This window comes from Athene cunicularia, assembly GCF_003259725.1.
Source record: "Athene cunicularia isolate RWA chromosome 6 unlocalized genomic scaffold, athCun1 chr6_part1, whole genome shotgun sequence".
NCBI lineage: Eukaryota > Metazoa > Chordata > Aves > Strigiformes > Strigidae > Athene > Athene cunicularia.
The window spans coordinates 21,795,034-21,821,267 of record NW_020799105.1 but is presented as its reverse complement, the minus strand read 5'-3'; the positions used below and the strand labels follow the sequence as shown (position 1 = coordinate 21,821,267).

At 44.1% G+C, this 26,234-nt stretch overlaps 1 protein-coding gene across 1 annotated transcript in view; it reads right to left on the bottom strand.

Moving 5' to 3' along the window:
- The window catches only part of DMBT1 (deleted in malignant brain tumors 1), a 48,772-nt gene extending 24,218 nt beyond the window's left edge, over positions 1–24,554 (bottom strand). The window contains exons 1-8 of the mRNA XM_026851248.1: positions 24,521–24,554; positions 24,148–24,165; positions 23,585–23,887; positions 23,187–23,216; positions 22,692–22,736; positions 21,818–21,971; positions 21,430–21,623; positions 1,756–2,067 (exon numbers count right to left, since the gene is read on the bottom strand). Coding sequence (XP_026707049.1) covers positions 1,756–2,067; positions 21,430–21,623; positions 21,818–21,971; positions 22,692–22,736; positions 23,187–23,216; positions 23,585–23,887; positions 24,148–24,165; positions 24,521–24,542 — 1,078 coding nt within the window. The 5' untranslated portion in view covers positions 24,543–24,554. The remainder of the gene's footprint in view (positions 1–1,755; positions 2,068–21,429; positions 21,624–21,817; positions 21,972–22,691; positions 22,737–23,186; positions 23,217–23,584; positions 23,888–24,147; positions 24,166–24,520) is intronic.
- Between the last annotated feature and the right edge of the window lie 1,680 nt (positions 24,555–26,234).

Sequence of the window (26,234 nt, the reverse complement as noted above, 5' to 3'; positions counted from 1 at the left end):
CCATGTCACCAAGGATGTTAAACAGCGCCGGTCCCAACACCCACCCCTGAGGAATGTCACTCGTCTCTGCTCTCCACTGGACATCAATCTGTTGAGTTGTCTCTTTGAGTGTGACCATCCAGCCAATTCTTTACCCACCGTATGCTTCATCCCTCAAGTCCATGTCTCTCCAATTTAGAGACAAGGATGTCATGTGGGACAGTGATAAATGCTTTGCACAAGTCCCAGTAGATGATGTCAGTTACTCTTTCCTTATCCACCAATGCTGTAACGCCACAGAAGAAGGTCACCAAATTTGTCAGGCATGATTTGCCCTTAGTGAAGCCATGTTGCTGACATAAAAGTTTCTGAGAAAAGAAAACATTACAAACAGGATAGAAATTTACCGGTGTTCTGGTCTGCTGGGAAGGACTGATACACAGCATGAAATCCTCTACTGAAATATCTGGAGTCACTGTGAAATCTAACAGTCATAAAGTTTGAGGATGATGTGTATGTGAGATGAGAATTAGAGCAAATTCTTCCAAGCAGAGGAGAAGTCTTGGGTGGCCCATCGAAGATCTCAATATAGTCATTGTTACATCCACCTTGCAACCTGAGGAAGAAACATGAATATATTATAAAATGCTTTTGGTAAACATTGCTTTTAAGTGCTGAATAACACTAAAATAAGATACTGCATTCACACAATTCCCATGTAAATTTATAAATCACTTATAAACATGGGAAATGTGTTTGGAAACTGTGGTAGCTGGGATGTGAGGCCCATTTATTGCCCAGGCAGGATGTGGGTTACTTACTGAATACTTCTGAATGTGAGCATAATGCGGAAATTATTCATTACTTGTATTTGCCACAAACAATCTGCATTATCCGGATAATTTAAAGGATAAGAAGGACTCTGAATTGTTCCAGAGGAATTAAAAAGTAAGCCACCACAAATATATTTTATAGCTGAAAAAAAAAAAAGGCAAATAAGATATAGATGTCTTTCATTTAAATTCAAATGAAAATACATTTTCTATTTACAAGGCATACCAACAAGACTCTAAATCACAAGACAACCTGAACTGCTCTGCTCTTCTCACCCAGGCTACAACTGTGATGATCTCCTCAGAGGATTCTGACTCTCCCTTACAATTTTGCATTTCATAGGCTTAAGGCATAGGCATTTATGAGAGAAAGCAAGAGATGCTGGCCCAAATAACTTAAAAGGTAGACAAGAAAGAAAAGATGACTTGCCACAAAACAACATGGTTTGAAATCGACCACCAGCAATAGAACTCAATGACATAAAGGACCAGTATGTAGGATTTAAAAAACTAGAACCAGTAATAAACTTTAACAAAAATATTAAAATATGTAAATGATAAAATTCTAATCTAGATATTACTAACTAATACATATTAAAAGAAAGTCACTGAACAGATGAAAAAAGCAGACGCACCAGGAGTGCTAGATGCTGGAGTTGGAACAGTAGTCGTGCTTGTGGCATCTGTAGGGGAGGAAGAGAAAGGAGAAGTGAGGCCTGTGTGGATGAAGGAGCATGGTCAGGTTTTCTCACACCACTGTGGATGTTGCTGCCACCCTGACACAAGAGTGATCAGAGACTGGATAGTTCAGAAGGGTGATCCTCCACAGTGGCAGCAATGCAGACCATGGTCTATCAACACCCCTCCAACACTTACCAAGTTGCGGCCAACAACGGACAACATTTGGAAAGTCTCCAAGAATGAGGAAGAAAAACAATAGTACCTGAGCACACAACACCAGCATCTTCTTTGTGGCCACAGTCATGGACACCCCATCCACGGTGGCGGCACTGGAAGAGGGAGGACTCACTCCCTGTGCACTGCACATCGTCCAGGTAGATACTGCCAGTGCCTTGCCCGAAGCGGGCACTTGTTGGTGCAGAAACAGCAGAGCCGCATCCCAGCTCCCTGCACACGACCTCGGCGTCCTGCAGGTCCCAGTTGTCATCACAGACAGTGCCCCGGCCCCCATAGTGGTAAATCTCTACACGGCCCTCGCACCGGTTCCTGCCATTGACCAGGGTCACGTAGGCACCTGGGAAAGGAGGAAAGAGGGAATAAGGGGGAAAACCCTGCAGCACGCGGGCACCTTCTCTCGCCGGAGCCTTGGACATGCTCTGTGAGTTCCAGAGCAACAGGAGTGGCACCCTCAGCTTAATTCGACTGGACGTGTGCCTGGCCCTGCTCTCGCAGCAAGAGCAACAAATGCACCCAGGGAGACACTAATGGTGTTGTCAGAAGTAGAGTTCAGAAAAAACAGGAAAAATTATGACCCACCTGGAGGAGCGGACATTGTGATGGTGGCTTGGGTCGTGCTTGTGGCATCTGTAGAGGCTGAAGAAAAAAGAGCAAGTTAGGGCCATTTGGATAAAGATCATGGCCAGGTTCTCTCACACCACTGCCAATGTTGCTGCCAGCGTTATACAGGGGTTGTGAGAGCTTGGCTGTGCTCCTTCTTTGTGGGGTAATTTAAACCACAGCCCTTGAACCTGTGTCAAAAATACGTTTTCTTCAGGCATACAGGTGCCCATTTCTTGTTTGCCCATAAATACGGTCAAAGGAAGCAGTGGAGGCAACTCTTTTACAAATTAATTACGAAATAGTGGCGACGAACTTACTTCTGAGGAGACATACCTCACAATGGCTCGATACACATAAAAGCTAGAAACAGATAGAACTGTGAGGAAATCTGTCATCTAGCAAACTGATTTTTCATACATGCATGTTTGGATTAACCTTCTGTCAGACTAAGACAATAGTTTGGATTGTTGACTAATATTTGAATTATCTGTGGTAATTCTCAGAGTGTATTTGCTGGCAATAATGGACAGAAGTTATGGAAAGTAAGTAAACCAAGAATTGCAGATACTTATTGTCGCCATAAAAAGAAATAGTCAGAGTTTACAGAAAAATTGTACTAAGCGAGAGTAATGTAGAATATTTGTGGTATTTCATTAGCAACTCTAATTTGAAATACCCACAGTATTTTAATTGTTGAACACATTTATCTGCAGTTGTGGGTTTTTTTTCTGTAAATTTAAATGTGTAGTGAAAACCACAGAAAACATGAATAAAGAAAACTTGCATATTTCATACCTAATAGGAAAAATATATTCATGATTTTCCCCTAAAATGAAGTATTAAAATGCTTAGCCATAATTCATGGCTGAAAAAAGCATTTTTGAACTGTTGTGTACTTCTCAAGGCTTTTTCATTTTGAGTAGCACACACAAAATACTTGGTAATTCCCACACATTCAAAAAGTGACTCGATACGTTGACACAGATATCAGACTTTAAGGTAAAATGAACAGCAAATAGCAATCACCGTATAAACTCCTCCTTCTCTTCCAGTCCGGGTCATGTAAACTCTTTGGAAAGCCAGGGTAACTTTCGTTAAGTAATGGCTTGTGCATTCTTTAATACTGTACAGCCTGATTTAAAACAAACAAGACACCCTGATGTTCCCTTCATCCCTCCCCAAATGAAGTGATTTTCTTTAAGAAGTGATGTATAAAGCCATGGGTTTGAGACACACTGTTAAGTTTATATAAGACATAGTTTATTCAAATCATCCCTCATCTGAATAATACTCTGTAATGCATTGTGGATATGTGTCAGGTTGCCTACAAAAATTTCCGACTCTGGCTTGATTTTAGTGCTACTTTTTGGGCTTCTTTGTTCTATTATTTTATTTATTTTTTTAAAATGTCTCAGGGATTCTAATTTCCTTGTTTTAATTACTGTTTCTCTGTTTTCTGTTGTTATAATTCAAGCATTTTGTGCTGCCTTTTCGAAAGCAGTGGGCAAAATAAGCAACACACACTACATCCCTCATATATCCCCAGATCTTACTTATCGCTGCAAAGAACAGTGAACAGAAAGGTGTCCCAGTCAGAAGAAATTCCTAGCAGGAGCACAACACCTCAGATCTCTTCTCTGAAAGAGGAATAAAAGTTACACCTTTTTTTTTTTTTTTTTTTTTTTTTGACTTTGTGATACCATACAGGATAGCAACTCTGTCATACTATTGTGCTTCCATTAAGCTGTATACAGTTAAATCAGTACTGGGTGGTTCCATGTGCATCTGCAAGATTGAAGTCTTTTAAAGCCAAAGATACTATATTCCCTCTATTCCATACTAAAAACGCAAGTTTTATAAGAACAAAGTATTTCAGCAGTATTTTCACGGTAGTTGTTTGGGTTTTTTTAATTTGGTTTAAACCATGCTACAAGACACTGCTGCAAAACAGAGCAATACTAATTTCATTGCATTAATTTTACTTCAACACGAGTAATAGTTAATAATGACATTGACTGGTTCATATTTTTCATAAGACAACATGGAGTTCTTCAATTTCAGTCTGTCTTCTAATCTTTGCACGAAATTCATCCTACTAGCATGTGAGCTACGTGTATGGAACCAGTGTAGAGGAGTAGGACGCCCCTTTTTCCTACCTTTTTCTGAAGAATATTCGTTAAGGGTTGTAAATGATTTATCTGAGGTGGCATCCAGGAGTGCTGCATTTAACAGGAATAACCACAGCAAGTTCTTGGTGGTACCCATCTTGTCAAGAGATGACAATAAAGCAGGGCATGAGAATTTATACTCTGCACCTGTAAAAGAGCGAGGCTCCCAAGGTCACTCTGGCCCATGATATATCTGATTTCTTAGGCAATATTTTTATGACTACCTGATCTTTACATAATGATTATATGCGAATGGTAAAGTTGCCACTTCCTGGATAATTTGTGCTACCGCTCTTATTATAAATTATCTTAACTGTGTGTGCAGGCCCAGCGTTACCTTTGGAACCAGACCAGTAAATCTACATGTTTCTTTGCACCCACCATCCCAATTTTATTTATTTACTGCTTGTAGCTAATGACTTAATTAAGCAGGCTTAATGCATTGCAAGGTGAGGCAGCAGATTTGTAGCAAGCTTTCTGATAAATCCTTCAGCAGAGAATCCTGGTCTCATAAATGTTTGTATTTCTGATGGTTTCCCCCTTGAAACTACAGGCTTATTTCTCTGTTGCTTGTACACAAACAGCACATCATAAATGGGATTCTGTCAGGTATCAAAAGTCAATTAACACCCGTTATTTGTAACATACCCTAAATGGAACTCATCTAAACTCAACTAAATGGAACTCATCTGGGGGCCTCTGTTGAGCTTGCTCTGCTTTACCAATGTCTTCCCTCAATCTACTGCTATGCTCCTTAGCTGAATTTGCCAACAAGGCTTCCTTCAATCCTTTGAATCACAAGGTTTATAAAAAGGGAAAGAATTATAGGTTGAAGTAAAATCAAAAGTCTTGTTGAACTGATTTCCTCAGTTGGTCTACGTGAAGTCTTAATGGAATTACTGATCGCTTAGGGCACAACAACCCATAATCCTGTCCTGCTAATCTGTTTGCTGCAGTCACCATATTCTATTTCTGCTGTTTCTCCTCATCTGATGAGGGCAAATACCGGCCAGCTAGAAACAGGCCAATTGTAATATTCTGTTCGTTACACTTCATCCAGACTGTACCTATCTGTTCATTTTGGCTACGACACAAATGCCAACCGAACCACAATAGCTGACATAACTCATGATTCCTGCTGGTATAATGCAACCTTCCTCCTGCAGAAAAGCACAGTTTGAGTCCGCAGAAAAAGGGAATAAAGAGTCCTCTTTCTGCAAAGGTTCACAGCACTAGAACACAAGAAGGAAAGACAAAAGGCCAGAGTCCAGAAACAGAATCAGAAACTGTCAAAGCAGTCGCTGAGAAAAGCAAACAAACTGGAGGACAATGGTAAATACAACTGATTGTATTCATATGTTAATAAAGAAATGTAATCCTGAACATTGCTATTCACAGCTCTACTGTTCCTGACTTCCTGACAAAAGCAAAAACAATGCCATGTGCTCAGTGGAGTGAACACACAGTGTCACTGGGGAAGGGCTATGAGGGCATAATCCTGTCTCTAAATTCTTGAAAAATAAAACCTTTGTACAGACCAAGGAGCCCAAGCAGCTGGAAAGCAGTTTTGGAGGAAAGGACCTGTGAGCCCTGGTGAACAAACTGACCATGAGCCAGCGATGTCCCCTTGCAGTAAGGTGGCCCGTGGCATCCTGGTGTTACGTTCAGAGAAGCATTGCCAGCAGGTCAAAGGAGGTGATTCTCCCCTTCTACTCAGCACTGGTGAGAGACTCCTGGGGTGCAGGTTCCAGCTCTGGACTCCCCAGTACAAGAGAGACATGGACATACGAGAGCAAGTCTAGCAAAGGGCCACTGAGACGATTTAGAGACTGGAGCATCTCTCATATGAGGAGAGGCCCAGAGAAGAGAAGCCTCAGTGGGATCTCATCAGTGTGGACAAATACCTGATGGCATGGAGTAAAGACACAGCTGGGCTCTTCTCGGTGGTGCCCGGTGGCAGGATGAGAAGCAATGGGCATGAAATGAAGTACAGTAAATTCCATTTATACATAAAAAAGAATTTCACTGTGAGGGTGGTCAAGCAGTGGAATAGGTTGGCCAGCAAGGTTATAGATTCCTCCATTCTTCAAGATATTCAAACCCAGCTGCACTCAGTCCTGAGCAACCTTTTTTCTCTGACCCTGCTTTGGGCAAGGGGAAAGACCAGGGGATCTCCAGATCATCCAGCCTTGTTTGGTCTGTGACACTGTGAAGAGAAAACCTATGGATGATGTCAAGGATATTCAAGAACAGAGGACTACATGTGCTGTGGTTAAATTTATCCTTAACAATTAAATCTGCTAGCACGGTTCTTTAACACAAAATTGGCTGTCAGAGTTCTTGCCAGGCCTCACCAGTTCCAGCTTACTGGTGCATTTCTGACATTTGCAGTAAATGTCCTTTAACTTATATTAGGACCTATGTCTTCAGGTTTGATAACAGGAACCTTTGATTTGCAGCTGCTAAATCGCCAGAGTCCTTTGTACAAAATACGCCTTAGATTAGCTCTCTTTTCCATTGCACATACATTAAATCAGCAGGAAGTCTGCTGCAAAATGAAGTGCCATAAAAAACTAAATAACCTGATGTGTGAGGCTGCATGCCTGATAGTGTGTCAGCGATCCCTTCCTCTTCTCGCTAGTTCCTCAGATCTTCAGCACATATCACAGACAGAATACACGGGATCAAATTTGTCTTACCATGATACAAAAAATGTCAGGCACATGAAACCTGAAGAAGTTTGTCCAAGAAAATGAGACTCGGTTAACTCATGATATATTCTATCATAGATCAGACGTGTGCTGGAACTAGTGTTCACTAAATTATACTTGGATTAAAGAAAAAATATTACCTTTTCTATGAAATTTCAATTAAAAATGCAGGTCCAAACGATCAAATATTGAATTTTTCAAACACAGTTGTCATTTTTAGTGGCACTTAGAGCTGTTAAAGACTGCAGAAAGCTCTGCCATCTCCCTTGATCAATCATTTGAGAAAAAAAAAAAAAAAAAATTACTTACTGTAACAGTCTGTGTTCTAGAGCCATGGACTGGTTTTCTGCCGTGTGCTGCTCACAGGAGGGAGCTTATACACATCAGTCTTCACACTGATCCTCTGTGTCTGCCCAGGAATTCTCTGCAGGACTTAAATTCTTAGATATGTTCCCATTCATTTCATGATGTATACAGATGGGTAATACCCCATCAGGAGAGCACCCACTATTTCTCAGACTTTACTTTTAGTCTACTTCGCTTTGTTTCTACAACAGGAGAACATTTCAGTTGTAAGTCCAAGAAAGTGACAAAAATAAATAGCAGAAGTCTTATGAAGAGCTATATACAGCTGAAATAAATCTGTACACCATCCATGCTTAAGTCTAATATTTGGGTAGTGTCCCAGTTGGGTAGGATCTCCTATCCACAAACCAATCTGGAAAATCTAAATAAATTTTGAATCGAGAGCTGGCAGCAACACTCTATTTCTTGAATGATGTTCTCCATTTTGAACTGATTCTTTCTGCCTGTAGCAGAAAAGTCAATAGCCAAGTTTTAGCTTGTATGTAACCTCATTGTCACCTCTGGTTGTCAGCACATTAGCATTTAAAATCTGGGTACAGTAATTTTTCTTCCCTTGTTCAGACTCTTCAGCTAGCTGCCTGACTGCCCCTACCTGGTATGTAGAGTTGAGTATAAGCCCTTAATCCTTTCGTAGAGATGTTTGCGCTTCATATTAAGTAGTATATGTACCAAAAGATGAACATACATTCTGCTAAATTCCCAAGTATCTTTCTATAAAGTGATGCATTACCAACTCCAGTGGTATCAAACACCATTTGATTTGGTCATGCCTAAAGCAACAGTTTGGTCTTGCCTCTTTTATTATCCCTAGCAATTACCTCCTTATTTTAAATCACCCATTTCATGCTATTTTCACCTCTCTACAGTTTTACTGCATTTGATTTCTCATGGCCCATTCCCCTATTTGATTGAAATTCTTCTGTAGATGTTTAGTCCACTCCTCTCTAATTTCTGTGCACTACTCAGCTTGCACCTCCCTCATTCGGCCCGGTAGTGTCCGGTAAGATTGCAAGACCTCTGGCAAAAGCAGGATAAAGTATGGAAGAGATGGCTGGCAACACCTAGCCAATGGCTGAGCAGGATTTCACAGTGCTTATAGCTAATTGCTGATACATAATTCATACATTTTTGGACACTCACGTTCTGTGACCTTCCCTGCACTATGTACCAGTTTCAAGGAACTTCCTACAGACTTGGACAGCCGGAGTCCAGCAGAGGTGGTTTGGGAACATGCAGCAGAGCTGCCTCCCAGTGATGTCTGGGATGTGGGACGTACAAATAGTCTTCAAGGATGCAAGTCGACCTGCAAGCCACTCTCTCATTGTATGCCCACGCCTGCCCTTCTCTTGTGCCACGATACATGTGCGTTCTTGTCACATAATGACTGAAGGGCCTCAAAAGTCAGAACAGCCTGTACTTGGAAGGTTTCTGGAAAAGACTGTGAGTACAATCTCAGTGAATGCTTCTTACAGGCCATATCTGCTCCCGTCTTGCACTTCCCTGCAGCTGCCTTCTTTCCTACTGCTTTATATCTGAGCCTCAAGCCTGGCTTTAGCCTTCTAGCCTCTTTTTATACTCATCTATTTAACCCATCCTTAGTTCTCTGAAGTATTTTTAGTTGAGTGATTTTGTCTTCAAGTAATGCCAGTTTCCTTTCCAAGCTTCACAGAAATAAAATATACCAGATGTGGGGGAGCCTGAGGCAGCTGGCTACTGAAAGAGAAGGTGTGAACGGAGAAGACAACTTGGCTCCAGGACTTCCAGCTCTATTCAGTGTTACCATCTGTTCACCTCCGTGCCCTGACCTTGCCTTCAACCCAGGAGAAGGACCAGCAGGAAGGAAATGATGCTGCTAAGCTGCCCAAGGGAATTGCTCAAGGAAAGTCATTGCTTCGTGACTTATGCAAAAATACCTAGATGCATGAAAAGCCACATGCACTCAAAACATTGCAGGTGTTGTTCTGCAGGTGTGTGCTATGTGCTTTACGTATAAACTCGAGGAAAGTATATAAGGAAGTAATACTCGTTTATTTCTGTGCGAAAGTTTATTTCAACATAAGATATAGAAGTCCGTCATTTAGCAGTTTTGCGGTGATTGCTTCTCAGCACCAATCCACTTATAATGTATTGCTCAACTTTTATTCTACTTTGCAACTGATAAACTGTGAAGTCCTCCTACAGAAAGCGAAAAGTGCCCTGTACATAACATTTTATCTAAACGCTGTTAACCATTCCTGCTCCTTTCAAGAATGTGTTTCCATGTCTGGTTTTAGCTAGCTTCCATATTTTTTGTCTTTGTTCTTACAACTTGACAACAATCGCATATTTCTGAAGCTTTTCAATGACCCCATGAACTTTAAAAATAGTTCTCTGGCCACAATATGATACCTTTGTCAAGCACTTTTTGTTTATCCTGTATACCTGCCAGAACTTGTCACCATCAAAAAAATTACTTAAGAACAATTTTACTTCTGGTTAAACACAGAAGTGCAAAGTAAAAGCTGAACTAAGCTACTTTAAAATTAATATATTTTATTTACTTGGAATGTTGCTGAATAAAAACAAGCGTCCCTAAATTTTTTGATATTCATTGTGTTTAAGGATATTCAAAAGCTCATAGAGTAAGAATTCCTTTCTGTGACCTAACTGTGGCACGGGACTCCAGTCTCGTGTCTCATCATATTTGTGTTTCCAGTATATGTATGTGCAGAGAAACACCTGTGGTTCTAAGGGAGAGAAAAAACACATTGAAGTTATTTAATGTTTTTAATCCTGAAGAAGCCAACTGAACTAAAGGTCTTGATTCCCAAAGATAGAAGTCTACAGTGCTAGCTAGTGCTGGTTTTGATGATTTCCCCACTCAGCCCCACTCATGCAAGGTCTTCCCAAAGATTCCTGAACTGGTAGCCTGGACAGCAGATGTCTACATTGTGCTGCTCCGTGCTGTTCAGACTCTTTCAGGAATTTTATCTTTCAGCCGTTAAACAACAGAAGAAACAAAGAGCCATAACGGAAAAGTCTTAGGATTACAGCTTTTAGATTTTCTCTGCTCAAGGACCCAAGCATTTATACCTTTCATACAAAAATTGTGTGCCTTGATTTGTCATTTAAAGTAGACTAGGTTGTTGTTTGTATCTATCATATTTCTTAACACTTCTTAACACTTTTAGTTGCATTTCCTCCTTGCACTAATCAATGATCTAAAAGGATCAAGCAGTTTAATTTAGGATTGTGTAGTTCTAATAGTTACAATCTACACCAAAGAAAAAACTATTAATTAAAAGAAATTCTTCGTATCTCCAGTCTAACACCCAGTGCAACATGAGCTAGTTTTCTGGGCTGTTTTATTTTCTCTAAATCACAAATACAGCAAGATAGAATGAAAAGTGCACTATGTTACATTTTCTTTTTCCTTTTTTTTTTTTTTTCCACCTAACTGAGCAGATCCTTTCTGCTAGTGTGCTTTTCATAATATGAGGGGTGCCCTACATGTGATAATCTGAAGCAACAAGAGCGTGGTGTTTACTAAATGGATGAGCAACGACAAATATAAATACATCTCATCTGTTCCCTCCCTACCTCGGTTACTGGGCATTATATAACAATTTGTAGACAGGGAGAAGAAGGGAATGAATTTTGCCATGCTGGATGAAGTCAATTTTACACATACATTGTTGTTCTAGATATTGCATAATGTATTGACATTTAACTGGGAGCCAAGATGGATCATTAAAATTAAATATCTGAATTAGCAGAAAAACTTTGCAAATGTTTAAATAACTCACGTGCATAACTTTTCTGTTATGAATAGTGTCCCAAAATCTTTGGAAATAATCGACATAGTTAAATGTTTGCCTTAACCTCTGCAAGATCAGGCCTCCAACACGCTTCTCAAAAGCCATTCCAAAGACATTTGCTGAAATACTTATTGCTCAACTGATGCATGCCGTTCAGAAACTTCATGCGGGTGTATATTGAGGGCAGCATAGCTCAACCTTCACATTGGAAAACTCCCAAAGGCCAAACCAGACTGTGCTATGCCTTTCTACAGAGCCTGGCAAAACCAGGGCATGACCACACATGCCAAGCAGTAGATTTTGTTCTTTAATATGAAGAGAAAACACAACAATGATCTTGAGTAGTCTGAACACGTGATAAAGTCTGCCCAGTGGGCTCCAGCCTGTGTTTGCTGTTACATAACTAACCAGGAATTAGCATAAAGCCGAGAAGTTGGCTATAGCTTAGTGCATGGGAAGGCATTACTGACTGCCCAAGTGTTCACCGCCTGCTGAAAAGTCTAGGCAAGGCTTAGCTGCCAACCCAGCCACTTCAGACCATGCAAACATATCTCTGTTAGATAAGAGGAATTTTGTACTGGTTTATTTGTCTAAAAAAAGGAAGAAAAAAAAAAAAAAGATTGAAAGGTGGTGGAGACACCTTCATGTGAGCCAATATCAAATATGGTTTTCTCTGACATTCAGTTTTGTTAGATCAATTGTAAGCTCAACAAACACGGTCCAAGAACAGTGCAGATCTACAGAAATGTTTACAACACTCTAAAAAGATTCTGCATTGCGTTTGCAAGTTATAAGAATCTCATACGTTTCATCCCCTGTATGAGGTATATTTTTTTTTTTCCTGAGGATTTCACTGTGCTGCAACTGCCTTTGGCTTTGCCCTTCCCTGGCTCACGTGAATACAATAACACAATGAATCTACTCTGTCCTGTCATAAGGATGTATGACTCATCTCTTAAAAAAAGAAAAAGACAATAGCCATTGACTTATTCCATTGTGCCTTCAGTAGCTCCCCCCCTACAGTGTAGGAAGACTGGTGTAGTTTTGAACCAAGAACCTGACTAAGAATAGTAATAATACAGGCTTTTACTGAACTGACAAGAAGTCCTGAAAGAGAAATAAATACCAACACAAGCCTTTGCAAATGCGAATTATCACAACACTTAAGGAAAGAATGATTAAAAAGATGTAAGAGTAGATGTTAGTTATTAATAACCAGTATTTGTATTTACTAAAAGGAATGATTGCACCATTTGACCTAAAATTTGAGATTTGGTATATAGATGGAAGAGACTCACTGTACATAAACAAGGAATGGTGGGGAAAATTTCAGACCTTAGTGCAAAGATGACAGTGTAAATATTGCTATAGGGATGCTCATATCTTTTCTATTCATTCACCAGTGTTTAATAGAGAAGAAAATTCTGGACAGTTTTGGGGGTTTGTTGCAGTTATGTAGGTTGTAGCTGCATGATAACAGAAATTACAGTTCCTTAGCTACTCCACATACTTTGGTCTTAAATATTAAGTACTTGTGAGTCATTTAACTGTCATCCAGTTCAGGCCTCCTATGTTATCTTTTAGCCCTCTTCTTCTTCAGAAACCTTACACAGGAAATCTTCCTCCAGCTGTACACAATTACATTATCACAGTGGCAGTGCGATAAGTGAAAAGACATTGAAGTCTGATCTAGGTTTTTTTCCCTTGGGAAATTTTGAACATGTTCCAAAACAAGAGGCTGTAACAGTAGCTCAGTTTACTCATTCACAGCTCCAATTACACCTAACGTTAGTCCTGCTTTCTCCAGTATCCTAAACCTTTAAATCATAGAATCATAAAATCATTTAGGTTGGAATAAGCCTTTAACATCATCAAGTCCAACCACTAACCTAGCACTGCCAAGTCCACCACAAAACCATGTCCTTAAGCACCATATTTCCAAACCTTTTAAACACCTCCAGGGATGGAGACTCCACCACTTTCTGGGGCAACCTGTTCCAATGTTTGACAACCCTTTTGGTGAAGAAATATTTTCTAATATCCAATCTAAACCTCCCCTGGCACAACTTGAGGTCACTTCTTGTTCCATCACTTGTTACTCAGGAGAAGAGACTGACACCCACCTCGCTATAACCTACTTTCAGGCAGTTGCAGAGAGCAATAAGGTCTCCCCTGAGCCTCCTTTTCTCCAGGCTAAACCCCCCCAGTTCCCTCAGCCTCTCCTCATAAGACTTGTGCTCCAGACCCATCACCATTTTTGTTGTCCTTCTCTGGACACGCTCCAGCACCTCAATGTCTTTCTTGCAGTGAGGGGCCCAAAACTGAACCCAGTGTTCAAGGTGTGGCCTCACCTGTGCTGAGTACAGGAGGACAATCACTGCCCTAGTCCTGCTGGCCACGCTATTGCTGATACACGCCAGGATGCCATTGGCCTTCTTGGCCACCTGGGCACACTGCTGGCTCATGTTCAGCTGCTGTCGACCAACACCCCCAGGTCCTTTTCCATCTGGCAGCTTTCCAGCTGCTCTTCCCCAAGGCTGCAGTGTTGTGTGGGGTTGTTGTGACCCAGGTTCAGGACCCGGCACTCAGCCTTGTTGAACCTCATACAGTCAGCCTCAGGCCATTGATCCGGCCTGTCCAGCTCCCCCTGTAGAGACTTCACACCCTCCAGCAGATCAACACTCCCACCCAACCTGGTGTTGTCTGCAAACTTACTGAGGGTGCACTCGATCTCCTCTTCCAGATCTGATAAAGATATTAAACAGAACTGTTCCCAGTACTGAGCCCTGGGGAACACCACTTGTGACCAGCCACCAATTGGATTTCACTCCATTCACCATAATTCTTTGGGGTTGGCCATCCAGCAGCGAAGAGTACAATTGTCCAAGCCATGAGCAGCAAGTTTCTCGAGAATGCTGTCGGAAATGGTGACAAAGGCTTTACTAAAGTCCATGTAAACAACATCCACAGCCCTTCCCCCATCCACTAAGTGCGATAGAAGGAGATCAGGTTAGTCAGGCAGGACCTACCTTTCATAAACCCACGTTGACTGGGCCTGACCACCTGGTTGTCCTGATCATGCTGACAGGCCTGTAGTTCCCTGGATCCCCCTTCCAACCCTTCCTGTAGATGGGCACCACATTTGCAAACTTCCAGCCAACTGGGACCTCCCCGGTTAGCCAGGACTGCTGATAGATGATGGAAAGCGTCTCAGTGAGCACCTCCACCAGCTCCCTCAGTACCCCTGGGTGGATCCCATCCAGCCCCATGGACTCGTGTGTGTCTAAGTGGTGTAGCAGGTCACTAACCATTTCCCCTTGGGTTATGGGGGCTTCATTCCACTCCACATCCCGGTCTCCCAGGCCAGGGGGCTGGGTACCCCGAGAACAACTGGTCTTACTGTTAAAGGCTGAGGCAAAGAAGTCATTAATACCTTAGCTCTTTCCTCATTCTTTGTCACTAGGTTTCCCCTGGCAGACAGTAAAGGATGGAGATTCTCCTTAGCCCCTCTTTTGTTGTGATGCACTTAGAGAAACATTTTTAATTGTCTTTTATGGCAATAGTCATATTAAGTTCTAGAGGGCTTTTACCCTTCTAGTTTTCTCCCTCCATAACCTCACAATATACTTCTTCCAAAGGTCATATATGTTGCAATAAAGGTACCAAAGGTGTATTGACTCAGGTAGAACTGACCTGAGAGCAGCCTGAGAGCTCCACCTGCCTTGGCCACAGTCCAGGGCCAATCTTGATCACACACAATCCAGCGCTAAGGATGAAAATGCACTTTTCAGAGATATCAAAGAAAAGCTGCTGTGTAATGAGGGCTCCGATGAGGTATGCTCCGTTGCCAACAGCGTCATGCTCTGCCTCTGCTGTGCCCCATCTTGAGCTGTGGTCACAAGAGGTGCAGCAGGAGAACAGCCCAGTTCATGTAGGCAGCCACAGGCAGGGGATGAGGAAGCACAGCAGTTCTTCAAGGCAACAGTTTCTTCAGAGATCTTTCTAGAAGCTGCCTGCTGATGGCCCGGTGGATGAAGATCTCCCGGTATCTCAGTCCAGTATGTACCATCCACAACATTTATTGTTATTTGGAAAAACAGGAGGAGGACACTTGCAGTTGGCTGATGGCAGCAATGGGGTTTGGCTTCTGAAAACTGCAGTCAGATAGTCAAGATTGATGCCGTGTCGGTTTATATATATAGTGGTTTGTCCTTCTCAGAGCCCAGAGGTGACCAGATGTTACGTGCAACAGTAACCTGAAGGAGCAAATCGTCCTAGGTCACTTCTGCAACCCTTATGGCGCTGACCCGGCAGAGCTGTGGATGCCCTGAGGAGGAGTCGGGGCTGTTGCAGCCTGGAGCAGGAGGGGGGCAGCCAGGCATTCTTGGGGTGACAGCCCTTTTGCCATCCTGCAACCGCCAAGATGTTTGTGCCACACAGCCCTACAGGAAGGGACTATTTGTCCTGGTGATGTTCACTTGTAGCGGTAGTCACTTCTTGTGTCTGATAGTTGTCTTTTTTTTTTTTTCTTGCAGAAAATCAGGCAGATAAATTGGTACCTTTGTTTGATATGAAGCAGGCTGTGGTATTACCTAAAAAAGTTATACTGACTTTATTTGACCTTATTTGATGGCAAACAAACAAATGAACAAACAAAAAACCCCAAAACCCCTAGATTTTAAGTTGTTTTCCAGAATTGCTTTTGGCTGACAGTGAAGTATTAGGTTAGGCTGTGGTAGTAATTATACCATCACAGTAATAATATAATAAAGATTGTCATGAATTTTACAGAGGTGTCTGGCTTAGGCAGTAAGTCACAGACATAAGCTGTCGTGCAGGGCTGATCTTGCAGCAGATCTGTACCACAAATAAAAACTTCCTGGACTTTTCCAGAACCCTGGTATGTGATGTTCCCGTGTTCTTGCAGAAGAACCTCATACATGAACAACATGTTGCTTGGAAAAATTCTTTTTTACAGATGATGCTCTTCAAGACAGCAAAACTTTGAGTTCAAATGTAGACACTTTCAGGGATCAAGACTGTAATGTACTAGAAACACTACCTTCCTGATCTTGTATTACATAATCCATATTGGAAATCAGCCATAACTGCAAATAGTTCAAATAACTAATTTTCTCAACAAGGAGGAGAATCCTAATTAACTAGTCACAAAATATTCAGACATTACGTATGAGGATCCATACACAATTGGAAGAATTTATTCTTTTTTTTCAGTCGTGCATGATTGTCTGTGTATTTTTAGCTGCATAAAACCTTCTCCATCTGAAACATTTCATTATGCTACGCAACTTTTACACAAAATTTAATCTTCACCTTAGGAAATTTGAATTGACAGAAAACAGCACTTAAAAGAAGGCTTAGCAGAGTACAACAGTAGTGCCTGAATTCAAGCTAGCACTGACTGCAGTGCAAACAGGAAACATTACAGGGGCAGTTTCAAGTGTGTGTACATTGCCTGAAGGGTAAATTGAAATATAGACATTGCATCTCACTGAGATTTATAGAAGTACCTTTCAGGGGTACGCACATAGGCTCTGATGCTGGCTATCACACAACACACAGTGTGATGCATTCACAACTGCCCTATGGAAAGGAAAGACTCTTGATTTTAATTCCTATCTGAGAAAGAGGGAAACAAACTCATGGCTGGTGTGGAGCAGGAACTGGTCATCTGGGTTCCCCAAAACGCAGTGTGTGTTTTTCACTATCAGAGTCAAGATGTTCATCTTGAGAGGAGGGTTCAGGTACTGTATAAAGATGTGAGAGCCTAATGTTGCAGGTGGCAACTAATTCAAAGGTTGTTTTGGGGCTGCAAACTTTCCCTGGTCTTCTGGCTTCCTTCAATGCTGAATTGTTATGTCAAGCCCACCTCTTCTCACAAGGTGAGCCTTCACCAGGGAAAGCCTTTCATGCTTGGATTTTAATCTTGGATTGTCAGTTCAACTCAATTCCAGGAAATTACTCAATCCATCAAATTACTCAACCAATCTGATCAGCTGCAGGCGTTTATCAAGGCTTACATGATCTGTTATGGAATTAGTTTCTTCACTTTATGGTTCAAAAGAAACCCAACAAGAGTGGAAACGGCAACCGCCAGGGGCCCAACAGCACTAATAAATGGTGCATGAGAAACGGCTGGGGCAGGAGCTGAATTCATGTTCTCCTGGATGACAAGAGTCCAACTCTGGGAAAGATGAGAGGACCTGGTTACATTTGCTCCCTCATCTTGTTATCTCCAAAACATTAAAAAATGAAAAATAATGGCATTCTAGATCAGATTTAATGACTAGTCAATTTCTTGCACTCCGATACCTCCAGGTTCAGGTTTATTTTGGTAGAGGTTGTTTATAGAATTTAAACATTTCACTTTTTCACCGTTAAGAAAACAAACAAAAAGCTGAGAGATCACAAAGTTTTCAGACTGGCTTTTTGGATGCGACAGCTCCAAGCAGCAGGCCCTTTGGGAAGAGGTGAGTGTCACAGAGCTGCCCGTGCCCATCCCATCAGACTCCCCACAGAACTGCTGAAGCAGAGTTTTTGTTAGAGGCAGATGAAGACAACTGGTGTGAAGTGGCATTAACAGGCTTGAGTCAGTAAGCACGTTCCTAATATTTATTGTAGAGCTGCTGGTAATCCAGCAGCAGCATAGTTTCTTTCAGAATTAAATTGGCATTTAAAGGTGCTATCTGTCAAAGGAAATAGTTTTATCTAAAATCACGCGCATTCCTGTTCTCAGTGCCAGCTTCCTGAATCTGTCAGCAACAACAGCCACACTTTCTTGGCCAGAATTTGCTTCTCTCTTGGATTTAGTAACACAGCCTTGGTACCATCTGGAAGAATAGTCAGAGATCCTGCACACCACTAGTTCACACCGCAGGTAAATCAATGGATTGTTACGAACAAACTGGAAGGCATTGAATTTAAACCCAACCATGTGTCTGTAGGGTGAATAATATGTAGCATAGGTAGACTCTCAAACACACCTAAAAAGAAACCAAAAACTCTCATGAATACGCACTGCAATCAGTCATTTACATGCAATATAACACATAACATGAAAAGTGTTTTTTTGAGACAGGATGGAAATGGTTCAGAAACCTGAAACTGGGAAAAGCAAGATGCCCCTTTTTGGAAGCATTGAGCCATGATACCTCCTCTCAGCCTGTCATCTGGATGCCTAGTGTTTGTATGTTCATCTGAAGGTGAATAATCCTTACCTGAGATATGGCACTGTTACCTCTTCGATAATAACAATCCATGGTGAACTGGCCACAGCCATTTAGTCTGTCATTTTAAGCTCTCTCTGTGTGTGTATGTTCTATTTTGGGTCAATCCATCCCCTTTCCTCCAGTAAACCCCAAATGCACATTTTCATTAATTAGAAGTTGACATAAATGTATGTTGTATTTACAATATCAGGAAAAGGGAAAGTGAAAAGGGAAAAGGGAAAGTGAAAAGTGAAAAGTGAAAAGGGGAAAGTGAAAAGTGAAAAGTGAAAAGGGGAAAGGGAAAGGGAAAGGGAAAGGGAAAGGGAAAGGGAAAGGGAAAGGGAAAGGGAAAGAGAAAGAGAAAGAGAAAGAGAAAGAGAAAGAGAAAGAGAAAGAGAAAGAGAAAGAGAAAGAGAAAGAAAAAAGGAAAAAAGGAAAAAAGGAAAAAAGGAAAAAAGGAAAAAAGGAAAAAAGGAAAAAAGGAAAAAAGGAAAAAAAGGAAAAAGGGAAAAAAGGAAAAAAGGAAAAAAAGGAAAAAAGAGACACAGGCGTTCAAAGGCAGTGCTATCTGTAATGGTGATACACGAAAGCTTACCCATTCCTGATTATATCAGAGGTTACTGTCGTAAAATTGTGGGGAGTGGGAGATGCCACACATGTGTCCACAAATAACACCAGGTTTGGATCAGAGCTGTGCAGGTAAGCTTCAAGGAACAAATTCTGGTCGATATCAACATAGTATGGTGAGTCATACACTGGCCGTGAGAAGGATGCAGGATCATAAAATGTAAGGTTTACATCATATCTGCCATACTGAGTTTCATTGCCTTCAAAATTGTCCTCTGCAGCATACATTATTTGTGTCCATGTGTCCTGGAGCATTTTGCAGTGAACATGCAAGCGAAGATTTTTATTTCTTGTGACTACAGTATCAGAAGAGGATCCTCTAATAAGGTTGGAATAGATTATTGTATTATTGTTTCCCTGTTTGGCATGTAAAATAAAATGCAAAATTAATTCACATAGTCAGGTTTCCTATTATGCATTCTAAACTCTTCTGTATCCTTACAGCAATGTGCACAGTAAATGCATGATTTCCTAGAAAGCCTGCTGTGGAGAAGGCTGAACCTAGTAATTCCTGTTCTCGAGATAAGAATCTGGAATCTACAGGTAATATTCAGTGCCTACAATGCAGGCCTAGAAAACTACTCACATTAAATGCAGACATAACTGAATCAACTAGAACCTGTACAATGCTTTGAACACTAAATGAAGAGGGATATGCCCCAAAATTATAAGCAGTAATATCCCTCTCATTGGCTACAACCAGGACCAAGCAATTCCTCTGCCTGCACTCGTACACACACAGCCCCAACACAAACATGAGCCCCATCTGGGGACCCCATCTCAGATGCTCCATATATGCTCTGCCTAGACATCAGGAAACACTGTTTTACAGTGAGGTTGACTGAGCATGGGCACAGATTGCCCACAGGTGGTGGATTGTCCATCCTGGGAGACAACCAAGAGCCCTGTGGACATGGTCTTGGGCAGGCAGCTCTAGGTGACCTGGCTTTAGCAGGAGGGGTGGACTAGATGGCCTCCAGAGGTCCCTTCCAACCTCAGCCATCCTGTGATTCTGTGATCAGTAACCGGGGGCGGGAGCTAGTCAGACCCTTCACATCCTCCAAATCTATTTGAGGTTGATGACACAGCGGGTGTTGAGCTGGAGCCACCTGGTGCTGCAGGGAGAGAGCAGCAGGTGAATGCGCAGCATTTTGCCCAAGAGAAACAACCCTCTGGCAGTCAGCCCTTCCCAGAGGGCTCCCAGGACACTGAAACTCCTGCGACACCACAACCCAAGACCCACAGTCACCACCTGAATGTGTGACAGGTCCCTGTGTGGCTGCACCTCAAAGCCTTCCCCCTCCATCCCACCAGTCCTGAGCACGGCTCGCATTCTGCATGTGCAATAGCTCCCACCAGCAGGGCCTCGAATGTCTTTGTTAGTCACTGGGATGATGGGACAGAGTGGATCCTCAGCAAGTTTGCTGATGACACTAAACTAGGAGGAGCGGCTGATCCACGAGAAGGTCCTGCTGCCATCCAGAGGGCTCCTGGCAGGCTGGAGAAACAGGCCAACAGGAGCTTCATGCAGTTCAACAAGGAGAAGCACCAAGTTCTGCTCCCGGGTAAGAACAACCCCAAGCACCAGTACGTGCTGTGGGCTGCCTGCTGGGAAGCAGCTCTCCAGAAAACACCATGGTGGTCCTGGTGGACACCAAGTTCAACGTGACCCTGCAATGGTTTGGCAGGGGGTGTTGGACTAGATGACCTCCAGAGGTCCCTTCCAACCTCAGCCATCCTGTGATTCTGTGACCCTGAGCAAGGGAATGAGATAACCAGAGCACTCAGCCCCTCCAGACCTACCTGTGGTTGGTGTCACAGGGGAAGTCAAGCTGGAGATACCTGGCACTGCAAGGAGAGAGTAGAAAGTGAGCGAGCAGCATTTTACCTAAGACGAAGAGCCCAACGGGAGTATCCCAGGGTCTGCCTGCAGTAAAGGCTGGAAAAATCGATGATGGCTCAGCAGCAGCACTGGCAAAGGGTGGAGAAATCCCTGTCTGTGCCCATTAGGCAAAGAAACAGCATTCTGGCAGCAGTCTGGTGGTAGTCCTTTCCAAAAAGATGCCCCTGACCCAAAATGCCTGTCAGTGGGGCCAGAGGGTCCGGATCTCCATAGGTGTCAGGAGCCATCAGAAGGCCTTTAAGGAAGAGTTTGTGCTTCTGCCCTGTCAAAGAGTAAAGGATGGCTCGGGTCTTACCTGTGGTGTAGTAGTAGGCCTGGAAACCTCTCCGGGTGATGCTGATGTCGCTGCGAAACAGGATGGTCAGCTGGTGCCCGGATGATTTGAAGACTTGATGGTCATTCCTGCAAACAGTCCCAAGAAGTGGGCTCCCAGGGGACCCCCCATCATACACCTCGATGGCGTCGTACCGGCAGTTGCTGCCTTCCAGCCTGAGGAAGGAGAAGAGGCTCTGTCTGCAACACAGGCTGCGCAGCCTCCGAGCACGAGTAGCGGCAGGAACTGCAGGGCTTAAACAACCTGACTCCTGGCCAAGACCCCCATGATGGGGACAAAGCCACCCCTGAGCCCACAGCCAGCACTGAGCACCCTGCCCACACCACAGCCACCACCCCGCTGGACTCACTCAACATCCGAAAACCGGAGCTCGACTCTGCGACCCAGGTCCCGCAGCCGTACGCGCCACACGCAGCGGGCGCTGTTGGGGTAGGAGTCGGGGTAGCCTGGGCTCTGGACTGAGCCGGACAAACCCTGAAGCAAGCCACCACAGGAGCCAGACCCTGAGGAAAAGAGTAGAGCCTGGGGATGGGCAGAGAGCTCTTGAAATCCTGCCACCAGAAGATGTCAGAGAAGGGCTCTGCCACAGTCCCACAGAGACTCGCCCTCCCAGGCACGTGGCTGCACCCCAAAGCCTTATCCCAGCCTCCCCCCCAGCCCAGAGCACAGGTTCTCTCGGCGTGGGTAGTAACCCCCAGCAGGGCCGGGCTGTCCACGGGAACACCTGGAGCAGGAGACAGCCAGACCCCTTAACCCCTCCAGGCCTAAATGTGATCAATGACACAGCGGCAGTCGAGCTGAAGCTACCTGGTCCTGCAGGGAGAAATCAGCATGTCAGTGAGCAGCATTTTTCCTCAGAGGATTAACTTGCTGGGAGACAAACCTCACCAAAAGCCAGGCTCTTTCCATTGGTGCCCACTGATGGCACAAGTGGCCATGAAACACAGGAGGTTCCTCAGAACATCAGGAAACACTTTTTCACTCTGAGGGTAACTGAGCATGGGCACAGGTTGCCCACAGAGATATTGGACTCTCCATCCGTGCAGATGGCCAAGAGCCTTCTGGACATGCCCTTGGGCATCCAGCTCTAGGTGACCTGGCTTTAGCAGGGGGTTAGACCAGATGTCTTCCAGAAGTCCCCTCTGACGTCAGCCATCCTGTGATTCTGTGATCCATAACTGGGGGCAGGAGCTAGACAGACCTCTCAAAACCTCCAGACATACCTGTGGCCGATGACACAGGGGGAGTCAAGCTGAAGCTATCTGATGCTGCAGGGAGAGAGCAGAAGGCGAACAAATAGTGTTTTGCTATGAGAAACATTTTGTTGGGAGCCACCACTCACCAAAGGCAATCCCAGGACAATGAAACACAAAACAAACAGTTGGCAATGCAATGTGGCAGGACTGAGCAAGACAGCAGCAGTACCCACGACCCCAGCACGTGCTCAAGGGCATCACTAGTGCAGCACCATGAAGACCAGGGCCAAACCTCTCCCACAAAAGGGGCACCTGTTCAGTTCCAAAGGATCTGAAGCAATGTATTAACCACATCCCGCTGCCACTCCTCTGCAATCAAGTGATCCCTCAAATCCCTGAGCATCGGGAGCATTGCCCAGGGTCTGGAAGCACAGCCCATGTTTGCCTCTTGAGCTCTGACCACAACAGAGCATCGCAGGGTCAGAGTACCCCATGGAAAAGGAAACAGAAATCTCTGCTTACCTGTTGGCGGAGGCACTGTTAGTCCCGAGTCTGGAAAAGGAGAAAAGCCGAGGGTGTGAGGCACTCGGATCCCCCGGCTCCCCTCACACCACAGGCTATAAGCTCATGGACAGCTATGGAGGGACCCGTGGGGAGGAGGGTCTGGCTCAAAACCAACGCCCTCCTCGCACCCTGCTCTGCGTGCGAGCCATCGCCAATCCTCAGGTCTCCCGAGCACAGTCTGCAAGAGCAGCCACGGTGCCCCCTCTGAAACACGGGACCCTGCGACAGGGACACGGACCCACGACCCGCTGCTGCCCTGCAGACACGCAGCAAGGGCTGGCCAGCCTTCGCCTAGCCTCACACTAACTCCCGACGGGGCGTCTGCAGGAAAACGCCACCAAAACGCAAAAACCCACCTGAGCATATGACTGAAGCGTCCCCGGACTCACAGTCCGAGTACTCTTCCTTGTAAGGGCACTGCCACAAATAGTCTTCAGAGCCCGTGCAATCCACCTCCGTCATCATGTACGGGTACCAGCCGCCCGACGGGAAACGGTGCATCACACCAAGAGCCGAGCCGCAGCCAAGCTGCCGGCACGCAACCTGGGCGTCTTGCAGGTCCCACAGCTGCCCACACACTTTTCCCCAGCCTCCAAAGTAGAAGACTTCCACGTTGCCTGCACATCGGTTCGGCCCACCGCTCAGCTGCACCAACAGCTCTTGGAGAGACACAAACCCCCCGGTCAGGCCAGCAGTGCTCTGCTTGCAGGCAACAACAGTGAACGGGAGAGCGCAGGCTCCCACGTCCTCCCCGGGCACGGCTGCCCCTGACACCCAGCGCCATCCGCCCACAGCACGGCCCAGGGCCCCCAGCACCTTCTCGGGCTCCCACGCTGGGGGACGCAGAGGCCGGGGCAGCAGCGTGCACACACGGCCCCCTGCCCTGGGACACGGTGACAGCCCTGGCAGACAGACTCACCATCAGCTATGATTCCAACTGTGGACGAGAACAAGCAGAAAAAAACACACGGGGAGAAAGCGAGTTAGGACAAATCCCTTGGGGGCCATCAGTGCCCTTTACCCTTTCCCAGTGAGTCAAGTCAAGTCCCCGGCGAAGGGCACAAGCGACAGAAGATCGCTTCCTCCTACCATGGATGCTGGTTGCCAGGGACCTGAGCAACCCCTGAAATCCTGGCTCCCAAAGAACTAGTCCCTCATACACATCCTTCACCTCAGCATGAAGGATACGTGCTGTTTTTGATCATCACCTTTCTTCCCAAGAATACATATGACGTCAAAAATATAAAGCTATCGCTACCATATAAATTAAAAATCCAATAGATTCTACTTACTAGTAGTGGTCTCAGTTGTCATTGAGGGAGCTGTTGTTTCCTCTAGAGAAGAAAAAAATATGCACGATGCCATATGGTGAGATCAACAAGGCAAATATAATTTAAAACTTCCCCAAGCACTGTTCCAGCCTCTAGTAATTTGTGGGTGACAAACTTTAGATTCAAGAACTTTATATTTCAGTAAACTTCGGCAGTTTTTCCTCCATTAGACAACAAATCTTTTTGAACCTGCACCTGGCCCAGAGGGTCCTGTGTGCCCTCGAAGTGAGAAGACTCTCTCTCTGTTTGCTTTGAACAAGGTAATGCTGGTTTCACCTGATCTGATCAGAAGTTCATGGCTCTGCTTCTTGCATGAGATTTATTGTGAACAGCTGTCTCCTCCTCCCTTTCTCCATACCAAGAAGAAAAAATCTACCCTAAAAATCTTTACAGCAATGAATATGACAGAAAACTATCTGGGGAGCAGTCAGAGAAAGGCTGATATGGAAGGGAGGCTGCACATCCAACTATCCTTCTTCATTTTGCACAGCTGCAGACAAAAACCTAAATGTGACAGGTTTTGCTCACATTCCCACCACATTTAAGCTACTCTTGTTCCCTTCAAGATTTCATCATTCCTTGCTGCTAAAACCAGCTGGTGGCAGAAACTCCGGCTCGGAGTTTTCCCTGCTAAGGCTCCTGTGCAGGACACTCGATGGAGAGCCCTCCAGGTGGCACCAGCAGATCAGAGGTGTCCTGTGGGACACGGCTCTTGCAGGCCCAGGAAGGTGATATCTTCCCAGTGCTTCCTTTCACCTAACCTAGAGCTGTTTCCTGAGATAGGGTTTTATGGGGTTATTCGAACCCTGGGCACAGGACAGTGTATAGACCACCATTACCCTTCTCCATCAGGGCTGACAACTCTCCCAACGTCCTCTCACAGAAATGTTTAAAAAGGATTTAAAATAGGTGTGTTTGGCTGTTTAAAAAACAGTTTTCAAATATAAACAAAGTTGTTCCAGTGTTTGACTTATTTTAATAACTGCAGTTACTGAAACAAAAGTGGTTTCCGTATTGCCTTAATCACAGTGTCACTATATTATTTTGTAAGAACTGCAGTTTGGGAAAAGATGAGCTGATGGGTCTTGTAAGAGGAGAGCGAGCATAGATGAGGCTAGAAAAATTAGGCCACCAGGTCAGGTGACAGCACCAATCTTATAATCGAATAAGAGCATTTCACAGGGCCAGTGAGGTCCTGCTCTGTCTCTGTATAGGTCAATGGAAAACAGTCTACAAAATTGTATTCCATTAAAATTTGTCTGTTCGAACTGCGGATAACTTTCCTCTGGGCTTTCAGATACTCAGAAACTGCTGCATAGATACAGCCTCCCCTTTTTACATGGCATTATTATTTTTAAGGTTTTAACCCAAGCACTTATTTATTTATGCTCTTCCTTGCACCAATGACTTCCATTCTTTCTTGGAGAGGAGTGATATATATCCAATTACATGTTGCATTTTAATTGCCTGCACATGCTACCATATAGACTGTGTATGGGTGGTGCATCTCAGCATTTAGGCCAGTCTGAAGGACACTGAACCCTGGACTATAACGGTAGGTTGGCTACGTTGTCTACAACTGTAATAGAAAAGTTTTCAGCTGCAAGCATCAACCTGCAGAGAATATTTCGCAATGCCAACTCTATAAACTATGTGCATTTTTATATAAATTCTA